A 22,051-nucleotide genomic window follows, 5' to 3' on the forward strand; every position below is an offset into this window, starting at 1 on the left:
TTATTTTCACATTCAAATTAAGACATGTTCCTTGCTAAGATGCAAAATAATTTTTTTTTCCTGAATTGCATCACAACAAATTAGTCTTGAAGCTATCTGGAGATCTGTTTTGTCAACCATATTACGGGTGGGTATGTTTTAGTCCTGTTAGTACCAAAGGTGTGAGAACCTCAAGAAGGGCCTTGGTTTCCCAAGCTCACGCACATCCTGCCATCCCTGTCACATGCTTTGCATCTGGGATGCTCTGTCTCATTGCTCACCCCACATTCTAGAATTCCTAATCACTGTGAGAGGGGCATGTGTGTGCCTGCTTCCTGGAAATGGTCTTCCTTCTCATGTCTTTTTTCCCCCAGACAGTGACTGCAGAGGGTCTGCTGGTGCCTTCTGCCTGTCGGGGGGTGGGGAGTGGGAATTGGGGAGTTCTCCCTACTAGACCTCTTCCCTCTTTCTGTGATGATCTAATGGCCACCTCTTGGAAGACTGAAAAACCTAATGGAGAAATGAGGGGCAGCATAAGTGGCCTTCATAGAATGTGTGTGTAGTCACTGGAATTCAACCTTTATCTATAGTCAAAGAATGAAGATAGAGCTAAGTATGCTGTTTAATTTCGTTTTTCCTGTGTTTCATCTCATTATGCAGTTGATTGCCTTATATCAGGAGTGGGGAATGGAGCTGCCGTGAAGGAAACTCACTCAGTTTTGTGTCTTAAAATCTGAAACACTTCCAGGTTTTGACTGGAGAGTCCTATCAAAGTAAGCAAAATTGGAAGTGATGCCCCGTCCCTGGGCTTTAACAAACTTTGTTATTTGGCAGTCTGCTACAAAATCTGAAAAGGCAGAGAACTGTAGCTTTCACTGTTTAGAAAATCTTTGTGGGTTTTTCTTCCCCCTGGGGAATGGTTTTCAGCAAATTATTCATTGGAAAAATGAAATCTGAAGTGCAGGTGTTTTCAGTGCACATGCAATGGTGGCTGTGCTGACACCACTGCGTCTTGGTTACACGTTCACTCAGCACACAGGCGCTGAGCACCAGTGATGCTCCAGATAGGACCCCAGCGCCGAGAGGCAGGACAACGCATGCCTCTTCCTTCAAATACCTGGAGCAGCCTTTGTGGGAAGCCCATCCATCTGACTTCTTCATGCGACCTAGGCTGACATCTGCCTAGCAAAAAGGCTGGCCTGCTGGTTTGCCAAGCCACATAGAACAATACTATGGCTTTTATCACCCTGGGCCTTGCTTCTACAGGGCTGAGTGCGGGGAAGATGACGGGCCCGGAATATTCATAGGCTTAGGCTTGTTACCTGTAAAAAGGAATGTTGTATGGAGTGGTCATCGAGGCATTTAAATATAAACATGGCCTTCTTTTAAGGGTAGAGACCAGTAATGCCCAGTGGCCACTCCCTACAAACCTGAGACCCTATAGTATGGGCACCTAGTCTCTTTTCTTGGAAGCATCTAGAATATAAAAGAACTAGAATCGACACTCAGGTTCCCATTGTCTTTGAATTGATAGGGCAGTGGGCCTTGGGTGTAGTTTTATGGATTAGGGGAACTTTATAGAAGTTATGTAAATGTAAGAGAATAAATCCAAATGCTATATAGGGTATATGCTATCAAGAATAGAGCATATAAACATAGGGACTTGATATTATAAGGAGTGACTGTTTCCATTTCAGAGATGATCAAGAATACTGTGGATTCATGGAGGTGGTCCAGAGATTAAGGTCTTTGGAATCAGACAGACTCTAATTCAAATCCTAGTTGCATCCCTTATGCATTGGTTAAGTTATTGTCACATAACTTCTGGACTCCCTTTCGTCTTCTGGAACATAGAGATAATATCTCCCTCAGGGGTTATGGGAAGGAATAAATATGGAAATTTTTTTAATTAAATATCTGGCACATGTTAGGCACTCAGTAACTAGCAGCTGTGAAGTTTTATCCAAGTGTTTTTGACTTGTTGACTTGTTTCCCTGTAGCTGATTCTCACCTTTATTCAGTGGATCCCTCCTTTCCAAAATGCCAGATTGGGTAATGAAGGTCTGACATTGAGACATTTTCTCAACAGGGACTTCTGTAGTCAGTTGCCTTGACTCTGGTTGACCTTGAATGTGTTGAGAGAGTTTGGATATCAGATTGCACATTAGAAAGCCAATCATCTTTTACCCATCTTGACTGTGGCCCTGAGATTTCCCCATTCTCATGCTACTTTCTTTTCCTCTTAACACCTGTTTGTTTTAGGGAGCAAAGGCCCTCTCACTGATGTTTCAGTTCCTCTATGTCCCTAAAATCTTATATCCCAGATCAATCCCTTGTTGGAAACCTATGTCTTTTTTTAGGTGTCCGTGCAAAAATTTAATGGCACAGAGCAATTAGTAGCATGTAATGACTTTCTGCACTATCATTCTGTTGTTTGGACACAGACATTGATTTTCCTTATCTTGGCATGTGAAGGAAAGAGTCTGATTCCTGTCTTGTCTCTCCTAAGCCTGCAGTGGCACACACCCTTAGCAGAGCAGAGCAAGGCCACATAGAGTCTTTGAGGGCATTGGAAGGGGCAGCTATAGAGAGAGTGCAGGTTGGCCCGGTAGAGAGAGACCAGACCATAGAGGATGCTCAGAGCAGGTCGCTGCTGCCCTGGGCCACATGAGTTATAGAGTTGGCCTGAAGATGTTGTGGTTGACCAGATACCCCATTTTGAAATCTGGATGTGAAGATGAGGCTTCTATAATTTTTGTTCATGGACCAATTCCTATTTGTCCCTTCTTTTCTGGGAATGAAGAGAATTACCAAATAACACACAGTTACCTAACCCCGAGGATCTTTTGTGGGGGGGGGGGCAGGTAGTACCCATATGGGAATACCAATAATTTGATGAGACTAATGGAAATGACTCTTTAAAAATTATATTTTTACAGATATTTTTCAACAAATGAACTAAATTCTTATTGACAGGCTTGTAATCTACTTAAGTAAAATTTGATTAGGATTTTTTATTCCTCTTTCATGTTAGTTATTTTTTAAACTATTTCGTTGCTAATGTGTAAGCATTTTATTCATAAGAAGCTAAATTAAGCTGGGAAAGAGGAATCTACCTCTCGTGTGAGTTGGTAGAAAGCTGCTCTGCTCCCTGCTTCAGTGGTGAAAAGCAAATGCAACACAGACATAAGGCTATTTGAACTCTTTATTTGCCACATTTACAATATTAATAACAGCGTTTCTAGAAGTTGTCACATCAAGTAAAAGATCTTCATCCCAGGCCGTCTTTTGGGGCCAAATTGAGACTGGATGCATGCATTTAATAAATTGTAGTCTCAAGTAGTCATTTTTGTAAATAATTAGTTTCAGTGAAAGAATAAGTTAGCATATTGTATGCATCTAATGTTGCAAATGTACATACAGCAAACTTTGCTATTAATCAACAGTCAAGCACCGCGAGTGGGGTCTCATACATAATGAATTGTGCTTAAGCCTCATGGGTTTCTTGATAGAAAAATAAAAGAAAACACAAGTGTAGTAAGCTTTTGAATAAAATTTAACTAGATTGCTCTGTATCCTGTAATTGTTTTGGAATCATTAGGGACCTGATAATTCATCTATAGTTTTGGGGTGTTTTTATCTTCATCTGTCAAATAGTAGAGATTTTAATGATATGTTAAAGTGTTGATAAAATACAGTTTTCCTTTTAACAATTTGAACATTTAGGGGAGAAAGTAAATAGGCTTTTTTAAGGCATTCTGTTCTGCCAAGTATACTATTTAAATTGTGTTTTCAAAATGGTTTATTGCTTATGTATTTAAGAAGCATTTTCAAAAAGAAAAAAGTATATAGTTCTTATGACCTGTACCTTGTATTGAGGAGTTGAAAATTTACATAACATTTTCTGGGTTTGGAGGGGGTTTTAAAATACTACCATAAATTCCTCTGTGGTCTTGTTTAGGTTCTGACATTATTTGAGCCCCAAATTTTGAGGGCTTAGGATGCCCATTAAAAACTGATATCCAATTTAAGCAACATACCTGTGACCACCCAGAAAGTGAGTAAATTGAGGCCCAGTTAAATTTTACTGCCTCTTCCTCCTCCTATTGTTGACCTTGGGTCGCAAACCATTGGTGGCCTATGATAGGATCATAAACGTAGAATTCATTTGGGGGTGTGTGATTTTGGGAGTGGAGGGCATCGAGGCAAGGAGCAGGATTTATGTGCATCTTTGTTCTGGATCACACTGTGAAAGCTCAGCGGGCGTGTGTAAAGCACCTGTCAGAACTCCAGCTAGCCCCCCTGCAGGAATGGCTGAAGGTACCACCTTCCCCACGAAGCCGTCCTCGTGACTTCTGTCTGGACTGGGCATGGGCTCCCTCTGCTACTGATTGCCCTCCATCAAATGGTACCAAAGTCTGTTTCGTAGAGAGTGACCTGTGAAAACAAACACTGAACCCAACACGTGAAAGTTAGTCCCTAAACGCATGCGTTGGGAGTAGTGGCAGCTCTTACCCCCGCTCAGATGAGCACGTGCACGAGTGGCGTCTACTGTTGGTTGAGTAAACTTCAGTATGTTGCCGGTACTTCGTGTTCACGTCCTCCCTTCTCCTTCGCAGTTGACTGCGCGGTGCTCTCAGGGCCGTGTGGGTGACATCCCAGCCATGAGGACTGCACGGGACACAGCCGCGGGGAGGCTCCCTGTCCGGAGGCGTTTGTTCATCTCCGACTCAGTTCTGTGGGAGGCCCACATTCTCAGTACCAGCATCAGCACTTTGATTCCCCTCCTTCCCCTCTTCCCCCGGTTTAGAAGTTCAGATCAGTGCACAGAGCCCCTCACACCCGCGTGGCCGTATTGCGTGACAGCTGCTGGCCAGCAGGCTGTATCACAGAGCCACCGCTGGACGTGTCCGTTTGTCAGACGGCCTGTGAAAGCCCTCATTGGGAAGGGCGTCAGGAACGTGAGGCTGTCCGAAAGGCCGAGGGGAAGGCTGCTGACACCGCCTGTGCGTCTTACCTTCGCCGGTTGTGCTTCAGACCGCGTCAGTGCTCTTGTGGGTGAGCCGCGGACATAATGGGTCCTTGATAATTATTTTGAATGGAATCAAGCCGTAAAATTCAGTTGGATTATAGAGTTTAGAATCTTTATTCAGCATCCTTGTTTTAAAAAAAAAGATCTTTTTTGATGGTAGGTAGCATAATTTATGTCTTCCATTCTACCACTGGAAAAAAGGGCATCTGAGCTTTAACAAGAAGGTATACTTAAACGCAGGACAAATCCGTCAGACACAAACACAAGACTCTGGTAGAGATCTGTTACATTGGACATAATTGTGTATTTATCAGTGAGATTTAGCAACAGGATCCATATGTTTTAAAATCACCTCTATTGTAGTTTTAAGGTTTTGCCGAAAACGTGCACCTTCCTGAGGCTGTGGGGTCTGGTGCTTTACCCTGGAGTCCGCACTGTGTCCTAGACCCAGAGACGGGGAGAGTTGCTTCTCTAGCTCAGCGTGGGAAATGTTTTTTACCGTAAGGGTGTCGAAAATGCTGTGTGTGGCTAAGGCTCTGGCTTCCACTACAGGCTGTACCCTGCTGTCCGTGCGTTTTCCCACAGACTGATCTCCCAGCCTTGCTAAGGGACACAGCTTGGGTCAGCTCGCTGCCAGATTCCAGATGAACTCCGAAGAATACGTGTCTTTGGAGCTCTTTTCTAAGGCTGGAGCTCTCTGCGTGGGTGAGCCTCTAGCATCAGCAGTTCGTGTTCCCAAACCGTAAGACTCAGTTTTATCCTAGGAAGAGAGAAATCTTGGAAAAGTACTGGGGCCGAAAAGAGAGGTCTTTGAGTGCCCCGCGGTCCGCGCCCTGGTGTAACGAATGCAGCTAATCGCATGTGAGGAGCTTAGAACTTTCGGCCTGTTTTCTTACATCAAATGGGATTTAAGCCAAGTACATGACATTTTAATGTCTTTGGGAAATAGAATTCATTTAGAAATGAAGACTTAGTGGTTCTTTACTACCAGTGCAGTCCTGAGGCGCCCCAAACCTGAACACCCAAATTTCCTGCCAAACTGCTTTTTAAAGTGTTGAGCAAATTTGCAGCATGGGAAGACGCTGGAGGATGTGGGGTCAGGAACGTTCTTCCAGGTTTCCTCGTGTCGTGCCAGTCGACGCTGTGGCAGACCTTGGGCGCTGCTTTCTGGTGGCCTGGTGGCCTGGCTCACTTTGCCCAGCAGGGACGCCCGGTTCTGCAGCTGCCACCAGCCTGAGCCCAGTGTGTGCAACCTGGCTGGGGGCGCTACATCCGATGGGTTCCGTGAAGCATATGGACAGCTCGGAACCCAGTCCAGGGGGGCCATTCCATTTAAACTTGGTCCACTCCCCTTGTCTGCCTGCTGCCGCCAGTGTAATGCTGCCTCTGTCCCCTCACTTTCTACCTGAAATCCTCGTCTTGAAACGCAGGCTGCGTTGCAGGCAGGAAGGACAGATTTCCAGCTAATGCCATTTAGGTTCGTATGTGTAACGCTGTGAGTGATGGGTTCCCCTCCATGTACGGATGTCAGGCATCCCTGCACCTTTAAAGACGTTTCAGAAGTTTGTTCTCAAGCGCTTCCCCACTCTCCTGCATCCTGATTTGGGCTGAAGGACAAATCTGACATCTGAAATAGTTCACCGAACATTCTTTCTCCAAGCCCCAGAAGGGAGGGGGTCACGGCTGCGGGAGAACTTCACTGGGGGCTTTCGTTCACACTGGCGTTCCAGGGGTTTCCCCTGAGGGCTGTTGTCTGGGGATTGCCGACAGCTGCATGTTTCTTCAGGAATCCCTTAAGCCAAACCACGTAGGATGCCGTGTTTGCTTTATTGCCGTGTGCCCAGTGCTCTCCACTCCCCTCTGTGGAAAAGTTCGACAAAGCCGAATTCTTCGCTCAGCCGCTGGCCAGCCCTCTCACGCCGGGTGTAACGGGGGCGGGGGGTTTCCAGTGTGCTGGAGTTGGCCCGGGGAGACTCCTGCTGATGATGAGTGGCACCCGGGGGAAGGTCTCAGGCAGGGCGACTCTGATGTGTCCCTTCCTCCAAGTCCCGCTGACAGCAGGACAGGGTCTGCTCTTGTGTGGCCTGTGGGCCAGCTGCCGGCTCTGGGCTCCCACGCCTGGCGCTGGCCCACAGACCGGTGTGTGCGTCTCCGTGGTGGCTGGGTGGCAGGCTCCCGGGAAGGGCTGAGATGTGGGATCGAAGGGAGCGTGGGCCACGGAGCCTGTAATCACTGGGGCTTTGGGGCTGGTGCGTGGGGAAGCCTGGAGAGATTCCTCTGTAATAAGTGCAACCGCGGCTCACACAGGGACGTGCGAAGCCAGGCTGGAGGGGAGGGCAGGGCAGAGAATAAATTTCGTTTTATTGTAGAAATGGAAATTTGTGTCATGGCTTTAAAAATCTGGTTTTATGTGTGTGTTTAATGCCATTCATTTTAAATGTAGTATCATAAATCCTTGCTTCAGAAGCAAAGCTGTTTAATTACATTTCACCCATGAATAGTTACCTAATGCCAATAGAGAAAGAGTTAAAAAGGAGACCTACAGAGTAAATCAGAGGTTGAGATCTTTAGCACAAGCATAAAAAATCAATTTAAGATGAATTTTACTACTATAAAAATTCTTCAAATATCCTTTTAAGAGTGGGAAATGCTAGTAGGGACACAGCTCCCATTCTAGTCCCTTAGCCACGTGGGGGACGTGGCTACCAGCCCGGTCAGTGCCTCCAATGCCCAGATGCCCCTGTTCCACTCAGGGGCGTCTGAGGAAGGAGGTGTAAGTCTTGGAGCAAAGAGGGTCGCTAGTGGGTACTGAAGCCCCTGCCGCTCGATTTAAGATGCCCCATCTCCTGTGGTGTATGTCCTGTGGCCCAGGGAAGCCCATTCCCCGTTTGTGTGGTGGCCGAGCCCAGCCTACAAGCTCTGATAGCGTCTGCGGCCTGCTGCAGGAGAAGCCGGGTGCGGGTGGGTCAGCGTGGGCTCTCGAGGCAGTCCCTGGCCCTCTCCTGCCTCTTTGGGAGGGAAGTCCCCCATGGGCTGAGGGTGAGGACATAGGCACCTTAGCTCTGTTCATCTCCCATTTGGGCAAGCGTCACGTGCAGGTTGCTGCCTGCTCGCGGCTGAGGCCTTTGTGGCCGAGCTGCACATCTCCCCACACCAACCCTGGCGGCGTTGGCCTTGCTTCATGGGAGGGGAGCCCTGGCTTACCCTAGAACACTGCCCCCTCTCCCTCCACCCCTGGGAGCGGGATGGCAAAGCATGTGACAGTCCTCGCCACCTTTATTCTCCAGCATCATTAGTGCACTTTTATTCAGTACGGAAAGAACGGTGCGACAACAGTGACTAGAATTTCTCTCTCAAGTTGAGTAACGTTTAAGCCAGGCATGGGAAGTTCGACTCCTTCCCTGACCAGATGTCCTGATGGAGAGAGAAATCAGGGCAGGGAGGAGGTGCGTTTCCACCCCCAGCAACGTCTCTGCTCCACTGGCTCCCGGGTGCCTGTGGATGGAGCACATCCTGTGCAGCCCTTCCATTGATTTGGGGTCCAGGCCGACCAAGGGCCCTCCACGTGAGTTCCTACCGCAGAGATCCCGCAAAGGTGGCAGTGTGGCCTCGGCCAAGGCCAGACTGCTCTGTCCAGTCATGAGTCGGCAGGATGGCCGGCTTGCATCTGTTGTCCCTCTCTGCTGGTTGCTTCGGTGGACTCGTTTCTTCTAATTTTCACTGCCCCGTTCCTTACTTACCACTGTCCACATGCAAGTGCTAGAACTCTCTCCCTGACGCACTTTCTGTTCTGTGGAAAAACAGTAGAAAGGGTATTTCTGTGCATCTCATCCCGGGAAGCTTATTTCTGGAAAGATCCAGGGACCTCAGTGGAGACTCTCAGTTCCACAGAACGCTGTGCCTGAGAGACTTGGACTGTAGCACAGGATCCCTTGTAAGACCTGCTTCAAGGTCTTCAGTTCTCTGCAGCTTGTAGCATGCAGTGCACAGGCTTCTGGATCTGCAGCAGCCCGTGCATGCTGGTGTCCTTTGTGTGGCCAGGCCTGCACTCCTGGGGGTGTCAGTCACACTGTCATCGCTGTGCTGGGCCACAGAGCCGAGCCAGCGGTGGCCTCTCCACCCAGACCTTCATAAGGGTGGTGGATACGAGGCGAAAAAGACAGCCTGTAGATTGGTGCACGTGTGCCCATCCTTAACACACAGAGAGTGAGGCACGGAGGGTCAGGAAGAGCTGCTTGCAGCTACCCTACCCCTGAAATTCAGTATCTGAGAATACTAGACAGACTCTGCCCTCCAGGCCCAGAAAGCTGCCAGGAAGCCTGCCACCTGTCCAGGGCCTTGGAAGGTGAGGAAGGGAAGTCAGCTGAAGAAATCAGACCTGGTGCCAGTGCTTTTGTGGGTGTGGGGTTCTAGGAAATTGAAATAAAGATTGGCTCCATCATAAAACTGTAGGGCTCAGAAGCAGGGATGTTTTCTCAGTCCAGCAGAGCCAATCCCCAGAGACTCAGCAGCCGCCGAAGGTAAGTCAGCTCTGTGAGCGGTAGCTACCAGATCCCACAGACGAGGAATGAGACCCTGGGGGCAAGGAACAAACTGAATCGAGTCTAAAGTATGTTGGTTTAAACTGAAGGAGATAAAAGGAAGAAGTGACCGTAAGGAATGAACAAGGGAATTTGAGGGGGAAAAAAACAAAACAAAAACCGAAGCCAGAGCAGAGTGACTGACGTTAGCCTTGCAGAAGGACCTACACACAGATTAGACACTCTGGAGCATGAGACTCCGTGGACCAAAAGCAGACTCCGAGGAAATCCCCTGGAATGCAGCCCCAAGCAGTAGAAAATCCTAAACATGCTATTCTGTTGAAATTCAGTGGGAGGGACAGGGTGATCAAAATGCAGGTTAATTACTTTGGTAGTATTTCTGGAAGACGTTTTTGATAAGACATGGTGATTTTACAGACGAACGATAGGGGCACACGTGCACCTGTTAGCCTTACAGAGGGGCAGCCCCACTCCCACTGGGCTTGCTTCTGCGCCTGTCATCCCGGCTGTGTCACGTCCTGCTTCACAGCACGGCTGCAGACGTTCAGAGCCCCAAATAGCAGAGCCTGTGTACTAGGATGTTTCCTCCTGGAATTGCCTCTTGTTTTCAAAGATGAGTTATTTCTTAAAGCTAAAGGTGGAAACATGGCTGGAAGGCACCCCACCCCTCCTGCAGGCACCTGCCCACCGCTCCGCAGCTGTGGGCACACATACTCGGGAGACTGCTACAGATATCTACCCATGCGGGCACAGTAGACGTTTGTTTGCTTTTCACGTGTGTGGACGCAGGGCCTGAGGTTTTTACTCTCTTGTTATCACTTTTGCAGACCCGTGGAGGCCCCCACTCTTCCTGAGCTGCTCAGCCGTCCAGAGGAAATGACGGAGCCCCTGGTTCAGTGCGCGGCCTGGCTGGACGCCTATTTCCATGAGCCCGAGGTCCTCCCAGGCCTCCCTTTGCCTGCGATTCACCATCCCGTGTTCCAGCGAGGTCAGTAAGTCCACCGCCTCATAGGGTTTCGCTCAGGGAGCTTGACTGATTAACTGTCACTTACATCACAGCCCGTGATATCGACTCCACCGACTTGGTATTTTTACATCATCTAAACAGAGATAGCATGCGGCCACACTATAAGGACAAGAGTTCACCATCTCCACCCATTCCAAATGCTTGTGTTAGTTTTGGCACGTGGTCACATAATTCTTGGCAAAGGCAGTAAAAATGATGCATGCAGATTGACTCTTGACTCTTGTTGGCTGAAAGGTTTAAATAGGAACACATCTCAATAGCAGTGAATTTTTCAATAAGCTTATTGTTAACTTAAACTATCTGCTTGCCAACAGCACAGAAAATGAGGCTTGTACATGGACAATCAGCCACTTCCATAAACTCGGCTGGTGACATTTACAGCAGAGTGGGCAGCGGCACTGTGTCGTCTTGGATAAGTTTTCAGTCTAATTCCTCAAACTTGCCACAGTTAGATCCTGTGTTCTTAAAGCAGACATTGAGAGCTTACTGCCTAAATGTAGCAGGCTTAAGGCACATGGTCTGTGGTCACCAAAAAAACATTTTCCCAGATGCTTCTTTTTAAGTTCTTCTTTGGACCTTAATTATGGCAACTAAAATTATTCTAGACACATACTGGAGGTTTATTTTGCATAGTGATTTTTTATACTCGTTTTAAGATAAATGCATGTGTCTGTGCGCACAAATATGTAAAGTTGTACGCACACGTATACTCAAGGGGAAAAACTACCCTGAGATAAGACACGGTAGATTTGGGGGCACCTGGGTGGCTCACGTGGTTGAGCGTCTGACTCGTGGTTTCGGCTCAGGTCATGATCTCAGGGTTGTGAGATCAAGCCCCGCATTGGGCTCTGCCCTCAGTGCAGAGTCAGCTTGAGATTCTCCCTCTCTCCCCCTCTGCCCCTCCACCCCACCCTCTAAAATAAGTACATCTTTAAAATAAATGTAAAGCAGTCCTGAATTTCAAACAGAGTACCCTAAATAAGTTTAATCAGATTCTAGTAGCTGCCATGATTTTCAGCAAAAAGAAACTTGAAAGTGCGGTAGAGTTTTCAGGGCCAGTGGATAGAGAAGCCCCTGGAAAGTTGAGCTAACACCTGAGTTGACTAACAAGGTCAGGCAAGTGAACAGATAGTACCTTGCACATGTTCGCACATAATGAACGGAAACATTACAACTGTGATGAGCCCCCATGCGTCCCAGAGCGGTCTCTAGGAGGAGTGTGGGAGCTCCAGCAGGCCTCAGCATGTCGCTGGGCACACGTCCTGGATGGGCCTGTGGGGCCGCCGCTGCCCTCTGGTAGCATGGGCCGGCCGGGTGTGTGGAGGCCGCAGGGCACGCGGTGTGACCTCCGTGTGCTGCACGGGCTGAAGAACTCAGGCATGGCTTTGCTTCTGCAGTAGGGCTTGGGAATCCTGGTGCTCTGAACTCTGCCGTCCACTGTCGTCACTTGGAGAGTACTGCTGTGCCACTAGGAGCAAGAAGGAATTGCCTGACTGGCTCTCCCCTCTTGCAGCCTGTTGAATAGTGAGCAGAAATGTAAGGTTTTGACATTTTCAGGGCAGAAAAATGAGAAAACCAAGGCAGGAAGTATCTGTATAATCGAAGGGGGAGATGGGAAGTGAGCTTATAAAATCCTGAGGTCCTCCTGTCCTTGGTGTTTGAAGAGGGCTGGGACTGGCCACACTGACCTGCCTCCCCGGCCTGGGCCTAAACCAGCCCCGTCTCCTTGTCTAGCCCCCGTGGTCAGTGTGGGTGACCAGAACGGACAGAAGCAGCCACTGGGCTAAGGATGGAGGCCGTCCAGCCCCAGCTAGAAGCTCTGCCCCGTTGGACGAGCCCCGCAGTGCTGGCGGGCGCTTCCGGCTGGGGCCAGGTCCTACTAGCCAGGTCTGGGGGGACAGCCTCCAGTGCCCTCCTCAGGACAGGGTCCCCTGGGGCAGCCCCGCCTCCTGACGATTAGTGGTTGCCGAGGGCCAGGGTTTCCCACGCCGTAGCATGTGCAAGCCAGGTTTTTCTAATTTAGCTCAATCACTTACTCCCAGGCAGGGACCAGGTGTGGGGATTTTACGGTCTAAGAAGGGAGGTGGTGGTTGGTTATGATACAGTTGCTAACACGGAGTTAATTGGCACTAACCCCCAGATGTGGTGACACCCCTTTCTATCCAGTGGTAGTTGGCTTTGCTCTGTTTCTACTTTGTATCTTGTAGTCCCAGTGAAATCATGGTGAGCAGGCAAGTCACACGCAGGGACAATCCTCTGGGAACCTCAGAGACCTCTAGAAACTGTGCATTAACGTAAAGAAAGAAACCGTCACAAACTGGGAGGCATTGGGTACGTTTTAACGTGGAATAAATGTGTTTTTTTTAACAAAATCTGTTTTCTGTGCATCTTAATTTTTGGACACGTTTAACATACTTTTGCGTATCATGTTTTCATCATGGCCTCGCCTCTGAGATTTAGACCAGGTCTGCCTATGTCAGCTTGCTTTAAAAACGTAATCCTGACAGAGCTCACCCTGGAGCTCCAGCGTCTTAACCTGCTCACCCCCCGGCACTGGCCAGCCCCCACTGCATTCCGAGGACCGCTCTTGTCTGTGGGCAAGACCGCTTTACCGTTTCAGGGTCTCTCGCATTCACCATTGGTTCATTTTTTAAGGCGGGTCACACACGTGCGCTGCGGTAAGCCATGTGAAATTACCGCTTTTGTTAGGTTAAAACTTAACAAATACTAAAAATTTCACATAGTTCAGCTTCTTATCTTGGAAATTTTCCCAAGTTTGATTAGTAACAAGTTAATTGTCTGGGTTTTTCTGCCAAGGAGCCGTGAAGCTGTCTTTCGTGACAGGAAGTCTGGAAGCGTGTGTGGCCACTGCAGATGGGGGTCCTCAGTGCGAAGAGGGCTGCAGTGTGTGGGGCTCAGGGTGCTGCTCAGGAAATTACAGGAAAAGTGGGTGTTGAGTAAGATGTATTTTAATTTTCTTGTGAGATTGTGTTTTTAGTGGAGGGCATTTTCTAAGAAAAAATTGTTTTTAGAGTTTAGGGGGGTTTTGCTTTTTGCTAATCTGCTTTATTAAAGTATCAACAGGACCATTTGTGCAGCCGCTCTGATGGAGAGCCAGCAGTCTTGGGACACGATGAACCGTTTTAGGGAGGTCAGGTGCTCTCCCATCAAGTTCTTGCAAAGGTCAGCATTATTTTGAATTCATTTTTGTCCAAGAAATAGTTACCGAATGAAGCCATTGGTCTTGAAATCTTAATGTTTCTTTTATAAGGAGATACTGTTTGAAGTTCTTTCCAGTTAATATTTTCTAACTTTATATTTACTTATTAAAAGTAACATCACTCCATTTTATAATAAACATCTCCAGGTAGCCTTCGTAGTCCATGGCAAAGCAGGTAAAAAGGTAAAAGTAACACTTTGCCAGAAGCATGGCTTCACAGAGTTCAGGAAAAGCCAACCTGGGGGAAACTGAGACTCAGCTTTCAGACTCAGAATGTGTGCACACGCTTTCTCCCCTTCTCAGCCCCTCTGCCTGTCGAGGTGCTCAGAGCAGGGTGCCTGGGTCTCTCTGCTTGCTCTGCCAGGCTTCCCGCAAGATGGGCCCCAAGAGGCAGCCCCGCAGCACGAGCTCCCCAGTGTGCGCGGCGGTATGAGCCTGGCATTGTGGACGGTGGTGGGGGACGGCGGGTGGTTGGGGACAGACGGCAGTGGATGCAGACGGCGGTGTGAACGGTAGTGGGGGACAGTTGGCGGTGGGTGCGGACGGTGGTGGACCCCAGCTGCTGCTCCCGGTGTCTTCTCACAGATGATGGTTTTCAACAGATGAGTTCTGAGTTTTCTTTTCAAAGTGACTGCAATGTTCCCTTTTAAATGAAATATTTAACACTTTAATAATTCCTTCGTCACAGCTATTAGCTTGTAGCTATGAAATCCAGTTGCATGACAGTAGTAAAATCTGCATTTGTTAACCCTGCTGGCACGTAGTGTTTCGTGACTTCTGTTCCAAAGCCTCAGGAAGGGTTCTCGCACTTGTGTATCTCTGTTGAACACCCTCTTTCCGAAGGGCCTCTGCTGAAAGCCCTGCCAGAGAGTTTCGGGAAAGGCCCTTCCAGGGCAAGTTAATTCCCGCATGTGTCCTGGAAGACAGTCCCAGCGTGCTGTGCGCCTGCCAGTGGAGGCTGTGTGGGTCCTGGAAGGCGCTTGGACTGCAAGGAGGGAACAGCATCGTTACCTCAGGTCCTCACCAGAGACGGCCCTTTACAATTAAAAATCCACCTGAGAGAGCCAAGCAAGGGCTACTCATGCCAGCCCTCCGCGACCCGCAGCCCCACAGCCTTCACGGGGCACAGTGCTTCTGCCCTCCCAGCTGTCATGCACCCTGGGGCCGCTGTCTCCCTGGGAGAGGAGGCACTGAGCCCTCTGGCCATCCGGGTCCTGTGGCCCCTTTGGGTGTTCTTCATGTCGCGGCCCGAACTCGCGTACATCGTGTGCACGTCCTGCTGTGGCGGAGAGCGGGCTCTCTTACCCCTCCCATACCCACAGCAGGAGGCAGCTCTGCGTGTTCACCCAGCTCGTACTGACGTTCTTCCCTGCACTTGGAAAAAAACCTGACCTAAAGAGGATACTAGCTAGAGCAGGGGATGGCATTTACAGCTTCTGGTCAGTGACTCATGGTTCTCCCGTATTGCCAATGAGGCCTTATAAAAACTGTGGGCCTTGCTCTGCTATTACCTAGTTCGTAAACCTTCCGATGCCCATTTACTGATGAGAACAAGCTGACAACACTGCATTTAAACTAAATGGAGGGAGAAAGAGCTGGGAAGACGAACTTTCCACCCTAGAGCTGCCACACTGCTTTTGGGGGCAGCAGATGTGGAAATCTGGCCCAAGGCCCTCTGAGGCCACCACCAGAGGAGGCACCGATCAGAGCCAGAGATGGGTTGGTGGACCTGAGGGCCGAGGTGCCGGGAAGATGGTCAGGTGTCTGAAATCGGGAGCAGCCCCTCCCGTCATGGAGAGTCCAGCTCAGCCTGTGCTGTGCGTGTGGTTTCAAGCCGGGGGGGGAAGGGCTCAGGGGTTGAGGGGGGTGTTCAAGAACAAAGGTGGGCACGAGCCCTCAACGCAAACAGTGTGAGTCCTGCGGGTGACTGAGGGGGTGAGCGAGCCATCTTCCTCATCGGGGGCACTTGCCTCCCTGCTTTCTGGGCCCAATGAACCGGTCTCCGTGAAGCCCTCCTCGCGGCACCAGAAGGCCTTTTCAGAGCCTTGCCGAGGGAGCACTGCTTTCTCCAGACAGCGCCTTCTGTCTGTCCGTGAGACCTCACACTCCCGGGAACAGGCAGCTGATGCACGGCCCTCTCCTGGTGGACAGAAGCGCCCCTTCGTGGGCTGCCTGGCCCCAGTGTCCATTCAGATACATGCATCACTTCCAGCTCCTCGGTGGATAACAGTGCTAGGTTACCAGAATTCCGTGTCCACGGGGAGGCTTTCGCTAGGTCAGGGGCCCCCAGCCTGAGCAGAAAGGAGCCACAGAGCCCCTGAAGGGTGGTGGCTTGTGGGCCCCGTGGCCACTGCCCTCATTGGTTCTGGCTCTGTCCGAGGTGGGGGGCTGGCCAGGCCAGCTCAGAAACAATCCGTGTACTTCACCCTTAGCTCTTCAACTTGACCGATCGTCAACATTTTGGCTTCTTGGCGAATTTCATGGGCCAAAGAGCCTGGGGTTCAGATTATGTCTTAGTTCATGATTTCCTTTTTTATCATGCAGTTTCATGCCCGGCACTTGTCCTTAGTGTTTGTTTCTTCTTTGTGCTGCACAACCACATCTTGCACGTGGAGTTTTAGCTTCGGCTGTGATTCATTTAAACCAACAGCTTCGTCACGCTGCTGTTGAATCTCCACCCCTTCATCTGGGAACGTATGTATCCAGATGCTCCAGGCAGTTTGCTCGTATTATGCCTATAATTTCTGTGCTTCTCACCCCTCCCCAAGACACATCCAAAATCTTAAGACAGGTAAATATACATACATGCACATATATTTTATCTGTGTGTATATGTACATATTGCACATACAAGCATGTATGTTACATATGCTTATGCCCTCTTTTGAGAATTATTGCCCCAAAGGAATTTATTGAAATGGATCGGTCTCTTAAGAGAGCTTCTGCAATGTGCATCACTCTATGCTAAGTTCGACATTCCTAATTTAATAATGATTTTTGTTTGAGACCTATATTTGCACATTTAAGAAGTGTTTTTGCTGTTGTAATTAACAGCTTTTACAAGTTTTAGGTTAGGTATCTAGAGCTCTAGCCAGGTGAGAAGGTGGAAGAGCCTGTATGTCACTCATTTTTGATTTGGAAAGTGTGAGCAAGCCTGGCTGCACATCAGTGTCTGACTCACATCAGGATGACCCCCCCCGCCCCGCCCCAGTCCTGATTGTCTAAAGAGTGTTGCCAGGTGCCGGCACTTTGCCAGAATAGCCCATGGCAGGGTGTTGGCAAGGCTAACCAGAACCTTCAGGAGGTGTTCAGATACTTTTGGCCCAAAATGTGGTTTCTCTTTGAAATAGTTGGACGAGGGAAGCTCTAGATTCTTAGGGAGACCCCTGAACACTGGGAGCAGCCAGTAGAGGGGAAGAGACCACTTCAGGTCCTGGATACCTAATATAGAGCCCGTCCTGGGTTTGCTGTGTAAGAGGTTCAATATTCTCGTAACCCACAGGGTCACCTTACACCCACCCTAGAGACTGTAGCAAATGCCCCTCCCATAAAGGAGAATTTACTCAGTTGACGGGGACCGGCTCCTGAGATGCCCGTGTAGCTAAACAGGACCATGGGCTGCTAGACCCCAAGAGCAGGCATGGGGTTCCTGCGCCCGGAGCCCTCTGACAAATCAGTAATCACCACTGGCTCTTGGGAAACCTCATTCAGTGGAAGTTTCATCCCAAATCTGGGGAGATGCTCAGATTCTGTGTTCCCTGAGGTTTCCATAGCTCAGACAAAAAAAAAAAAAAAAAAAAAAATTCTTGAGAAGACCTTTACTCAAGGTCACGGGGGTCACACATTGTAATGTAACCAAGCTTAAAAGGTGATTTGAGGTCAGCTACTTTCAAACCTTGTATTGGACAGGGCAGGGTCTCTATTACAAGTAAATAATACTGATAAGTGAAATTTGTCACAAGTGCTGCTTTTATGGGGAAATATTCACATGAAAATATCAGTGTTACATCTAGCATAATAATTATAGCAAGGCAGTGGCCGTTCCTGTTACAGAGCAGTCCCCTGATTATGTTCCCACGTTTAGGAAGATCACCTGTCATGTCCTCGTGTTGGGCGGGTATGGGTAGACTTCACCCCAGAGCAGCACGGTATCAGATTTCTACCTACCAAGAAAAGTAAATTACATTGTCCGTTTTCTCAGTCTTTCATTTGAAGTGGGCTTTGAAAAAATAAGAATTTTCTATCAGATCTGTATTTTAAAGTGAAAAAAATACACTTTTCACTTAAATGTGCTTTCAAAAATTTTATTCCCACTGTAGGCATTATATTAACGTGCGTTGCTTCAAAAGAGAATGTTTAAATATTTTTGTTGTCCTGAAATGTTGTATATTCACATTTTATAGGCTGTGTTAATGCATTTTTAAATGCATTTTTATAACATCCTAGAAATAATAAATAGAATTATCTGTACCACCTGGGTTTATAGAAAAATTATACTTTAATAAAAAATGTACATAGAACTGGACTGTAAGTTAATATGTTCAACACATCAGCGTTAGAAAATTAATGGCAGCAATGTTGTAAAACCGTTTGCGGGAGCCAAGAGTGTAGAAACCATTACTTAATTTAAATTTCCTCATCACCTATGAGTTTTACCTTCATCCCTTATGATCAGGTTGACTTGGAATACATTTACAAGTACGCATTCTGCTTTAAAGGTTGTGTTTACATGTCAGAATAGAAAATCCCATCTCTTCCGGAGGCCGTTGGTGTGACTCTGGGACTGTATGGTGGCCGTCATCAGGCAGAGCGGAGCCCCGGGGACTCAGCGCGCTGGGCATTGTGTCCGGTGTTAATGCCACACCATGCAGTACTTCTGAAGAATGGAGCAGGGAAGGGAAATGTTTAGCCTAAAGTACATCACTCAGTTACAAGTGATCAATCACGAAAAATCAGGTTTTTCCTGTCCTACAGATATTAAGGTAAATACTGATCCTGTTTGGAAAGTAGCATCTCTGGTGAGTCCTGCCCCTGCCCACCCCGCCCCCAGCATAAATACCTACAGTATCTCTGTTACTATGGCAACTACTTTTTCATTTCTTGAGTACTGCTGTTGATTGTTGCACAAAACACACTGTGTAAAGGACCCATCCCTAGACGTGTGTGTGTGTGTGTGTGCACATTGTCCGCATTTTCTAAAAATGTGTGTTCCTTCCTCAGCTGCCCTATGGTTGGCATTCCCTTGGATGGTTTGAGAAAGACCCAGAGACTGAGCTCAGGAGACACAGGGCTCATTGCTTGGCCAAGACCTACTTTTCATAGAAAATTCGCATCTCTTCCTCTTTTTAGAATCAAATACGCAAGAACCAACATAAATGGCATATCCCCCCCTTTGTTCCCCTCAAGAATTGGGCCTTTGATGTTCAAGAGCGGCTAATATTAAAGGCCATCCCTCGTAGGCCGTGGAAACTGTGCCTATTTATGACCAGCGTAAAACGGCGCAAATCTAGCTGAGTGTGATGGCATCATTAGTTTGTGAATCGTATCCTTGAAAATAACTGTGGAGGAGCCAAATCGGTTTAAAGGAAGATAACGGAATGGTTTAAGCTGCTTAGGTTGAATGCCAATTATGTTTTAATATTCAACTGAGCATATTTTACTAAGAAAAAAGGCCGCGTTGACGCATACATAACTCATTGGCAGCGTCGGCCAGCTGTGCCACTCTACTCCGCGAATCACTTTGTGCATTTTAGTGGCATGGTAATTTAGTGGAGAACTACCTGAGTGATGGCATTTTCAATGAGCAGGTAATCTACAGAGAATTTTTATATGGTTATGAGTTCTGTGCTTCAGCCCGGCAACACAAAAATACATCAAGACCAATTACGGTATCAACTTTCAGTGTGGTACCCTCGCCACGCAAGTGCATGTATTTCTGCCCCAGGCATTTCAAATTGCATCTAATTTGAAATCTTTGGGGTTTTAATTAAATTTCAGAATATATGGAATTCTTCATTAGTACCTGCTCTGAATAGCAGATTATCCTTCTCTCGGTCTCGTTAAAGAAGTAGGCTGTGGTAAATAGCATGTTCAGGAACTGATCATTTGTGGGGCCTGGGTATTGGAACAGAAATAGTGAAATGCAAAATAATATCAAAAAGATTATTAGTCCAGGGAGAGTCTCTTGATTTGTATTTTAATGGAATTTTACATTTCTCTTAATGATTTGCAAATTGTCCTCTGATTATAAGATGCATTAAGCTTTTCATTTTAATGGCAAAGACACAGCCATTAGCAGAATTTTTTTTTTCTGTCTTCTTTTTAGAGTGCTTCCCTGCAGCAGATAAATATTGAAACCATTAACACCTTTTGATGTTCCTCACAGCCTGCATCTTGGACCCACGCGTGGCTCCCGTGGTCTCTGGGTGTTAACACCTGGCTGGAGGCCCCTGCCTCTTCACTGGCTGTGTTTCCTTTTCCAGCATATAGGATTCGTTTTTAAAATTTCATTGGCTGATCTTGTTTATTTGTGTTAAAGCTAATGCATTTAAATATTATTAATGGCCCAATTTGTATTAATAAAAGCTGTTCTCCTCAGTGTGAAGGTTGACGGTGCTCACAGCTCCTACCCCACACTGGTCTGTAGGGCTGGAGTGAGGGAGGGCCGAGTGGTGTGCATGGAGAGTGCAGGGGGAAGGTCTCAGCGTACCAGTCCAGGTGTTTCTGGGGAAGTCTGCGCGCAGTGAGAGAGATGCACTGGTCATGCCGTGTCCAACAGCTGACTGAGGCTGACCACGGCTCCACCCCAGTAGTAGGCCACTTGCCTTTGGTTTGGCCTCTGACATAATGTCTTGATCTTCAGGCCAAGACTTCTCGTCCCTACAAAGTGAATGCCATTTACGTGACCAGAGCTACAGGCAGAAATTACTGTTCATCCCCCGCCCAGCTGTGCCTGGGGACCTTGTTGCTTTGACCCAGGACACAGGAGGGAGGAGGGAGCAGGGCTGCTGAGGGCGACAGCACATTTCCTCAGTCCTTCGGAAGGACGGCAGCTCCATGCGATTGTGTAACTGGAAAAACCAGGGCTGCCTCCCAGCTGAGCCAGGTTAGGCCTGTGCCCCTTTGGCCTCCGTCTTCAAGGGCAGATCTTCACTCCAGGCCAAGTGAGCAGAACTGAGGGACGTGTCCATCTTACCTGCTGACTTTGACCAGGCCCAGGTCTGTGAGGATGTGAGGCATGAAGCCAGACTCTTGTGCCTGCTCCCTTCGACCTCTCCTGGGTCGGGGTGGGGGGTCATCTTGGAGGCGTGTGGGTGCTGGTCTGGGCACCACGCGGGCAAGCCATCAGCATGCACGGCCCTGCCCGCACGTCAGGGATGCCCGGTGCTGAGCTCGGCCTGCGTGGAGCCTGAGACTTCTGCCGGGTGTGTGGGAGCCAGCACTGTCTCTGGCCGGCAAGCTGAGGAAATGTCTGCACCGTCTGTGCTCGCCCGGGCTGCGGGAATGCGTACCACAGGCTAGGCGGCCAGCACGGCTGAAACTTCTCTCTCACAACTCTGGAGCTGGAAGTCCAGGGCCAAGGCTTTTCCCAAGCTGCCCTCCTGCTGCCCCTTCACGTGGCTGTCCCTCTCTTGGGGTCTCTCTGCGTGTCCTCCTTCCCGCCTGTTACAGGGATGCCAGGGTCGGATGGCTCAGGCCCTCCCTAATGACCTCCTCGTAATCACTTTTTTTTTTATATTTTTTATAATATTTTTTTATTATGTTAGTCACCATACAGTACATCCCTGGTTTTTGATGTAAAGTTCGATGATTCATGTTGTGTATAACACCCAGTGCACCATGCAATACGTGCCCTCCTTACTACCCATCACCAGCCTATCCCATTCCCCCACCCCCCTCCCCTCTGAAGCCCTCAGTTTGTTTCTCAGAGTCCATAGTCTCGTAATCACCTTTTTAACAACCCTTTCTGCAAAGTCCCTTTCTCGGGTGCTACCGGCTGTTAGGACTTGAGCACGGCCTCTTGGAGGACACAGTTCCGCCAGGAACAGCCTTCCTGAGCCTCTGATTCCCCATCTGTCAGGCGGGGGCACCGGCAGTGATGTGTAATGCTGTCCTGGGGGTGACACGGGACCACCGAGGACCCGGCAGCAGAGCATCTGCTGCCTTCACAGTAGATGGAGGGTGTTGTCAGAACCCTGGCAGTCCTGCGGTCAGCCTCCGAGACCCCAGGCTCTGCTGAAGGCTTGGGCCCG

At 48.5% G+C, this 22,051-nt stretch overlaps 1 protein-coding gene across 4 annotated transcripts in view; it reads left to right on the forward strand.

Annotated features, from left to right (window-relative positions):
• The window catches only part of MGMT (O-6-methylguanine-DNA methyltransferase), a 291,274-nt gene that overhangs the window by 232,999 nt on the left and 36,224 nt on the right, over positions 1–22,051 (forward strand). For all 4 annotated transcript variants that reach the window (XM_034663435.1, XM_034663436.1, XM_034663434.1 and 1 more), the window contains one exon: positions 10,380–10,540. In XM_034663435.1, coding sequence (XP_034519326.1) covers positions 10,380–10,540 — 161 coding nt within the window. The remainder of the gene's footprint in view (positions 1–10,379; positions 10,541–22,051) is intronic.

Source organism: Ailuropoda melanoleuca, chromosome 6 (genome assembly GCF_002007445.2).
Source record: "Ailuropoda melanoleuca isolate Jingjing chromosome 6, ASM200744v2, whole genome shotgun sequence".
NCBI lineage: Eukaryota > Metazoa > Chordata > Mammalia > Carnivora > Ursidae > Ailuropoda > Ailuropoda melanoleuca.